The sequence below is a fragment of the Penaeus chinensis genome, chromosome 18, assembly GCF_019202785.1.
Source record: "Penaeus chinensis breed Huanghai No. 1 chromosome 18, ASM1920278v2, whole genome shotgun sequence".
Lineage (NCBI taxonomy): Eukaryota > Metazoa > Arthropoda > Malacostraca > Decapoda > Penaeidae > Penaeus > Penaeus chinensis.
The window spans coordinates 15,287,600-15,288,753 of NC_061836.1; the positions used below are offsets into that span (position 1 = coordinate 15,287,600).

General features: G+C 52.3%; 1 protein-coding gene across 4 annotated transcripts in view; it reads right to left on the minus strand.

Moving 5' to 3' along the window:
• The window catches only part of LOC125034726 (nuclear hormone receptor FTZ-F1 beta-like), a 146,913-nt gene extending 146,062 nt beyond the window's left edge, over window positions 1-851 (minus strand). For all 4 annotated transcript variants that reach the window (XM_047626651.1, XM_047626650.1, XM_047626649.1 and 1 more), the window contains exon 1: window positions 258-851. In XM_047626651.1, the coding sequence (XP_047482607.1) occupies window positions 258-552 (295 nt within the window). In that variant the 5' untranslated portion in view covers window positions 553-851. The remainder of the gene's footprint in view (window positions 1-257) is intronic.
• Between the last annotated feature and the right edge of the window lie 303 nt (window positions 852-1,154).

The following is a 1,154-nucleotide window of genomic DNA, read 5'->3' on the forward strand; positions in this document are numbered from 1 at the left end:
TTTTTTTTTATTATATTAAGTATCATATGACGTTAAATATCTTAATAAGCGTTTATGACAAATGGGCTTGTCATAAACGGTCACGGACAGACCGTGGAATAACAGGTCTTTTAGAACGCTAAGAATACTAGTAGTACATTTGAGAGGTAGAATAAAAGAAAAGAAAATAATATAAAAATGATGATGAAACGACGATGACAAACTTAAATCTATTCATGCATAATACACACACACAAACACACTTGGCTGGCACTGACCTGTGGCAGGGGACGAGTGTGCCGGAGGAGGCTCCTTGTGGGTGCTCTTGGGCGAGTCCGTGGGCGCGGGCGGGTGGCGCTGGTGGTGGGCGAGCAGCGGAGAGCCGGCCACGGGCGTGCGGTGCCTGAGTAGGGGCGAGGCCATGTGTGTGGGCGGCACGTGCGCGGGCGGCGCCACGTGGGCCACTTTAGGAGGCAGGAGAGGGGAGTTGAGGGAAGTGATAACGTGGGCGTGCCCTCCGTTGACCGCCTTGTCGCGGGCGGGCGCGGGCGTGGGCGCGTGCAGAGTATCCATGGCGAGGTCAGGTCAGGTCAGGAGAGGACGGTTGGGGTTGGACGAGGTCAGCGCACCTCGGGTCAACGCCTATACACTGTTAGCCCAACACGACAGAGGCCCTTGGCATAGTTCTCGTCAAGTATGTACAAGAAGTTCCTCCTTCGTCTTCGTCTCCGGTGTTTCTTATCTTACACGTTATTTGACACTATTTACCAATTGATTACTAGGATTACTTTCTAAACTACCTACTGCTAGGTATCCAATCCAGGTCCAACAGTTTGTGATATTAACGAATATTTCATCTTCACAGGTGAGCCGACGCCCGTGAAACGACGAGGCCCGACATGTTCGCGAGCGATGGCGGGTCCTGCAGGAGGAGGAGAAGGAGATCCTACGCCCTCGCCTTCCGAACGCTTCCTCACACTCGCCCGGGCGCCCACACCTCTTCCTTTCCTCCTTTCCTCCACGGGCGCGAAGTTCTCCTCACACCCTCCCCGCTAACAAACCTCCTGAAGAGATCCTAGCGCTGAGGACCTCAAGAACCTCTCCAGGAATGCCCTGAGTGAGTTCCTTACTGTTTTCCTTATTTCTATGTTTCCTTAAAAAAAGACGATTATCCT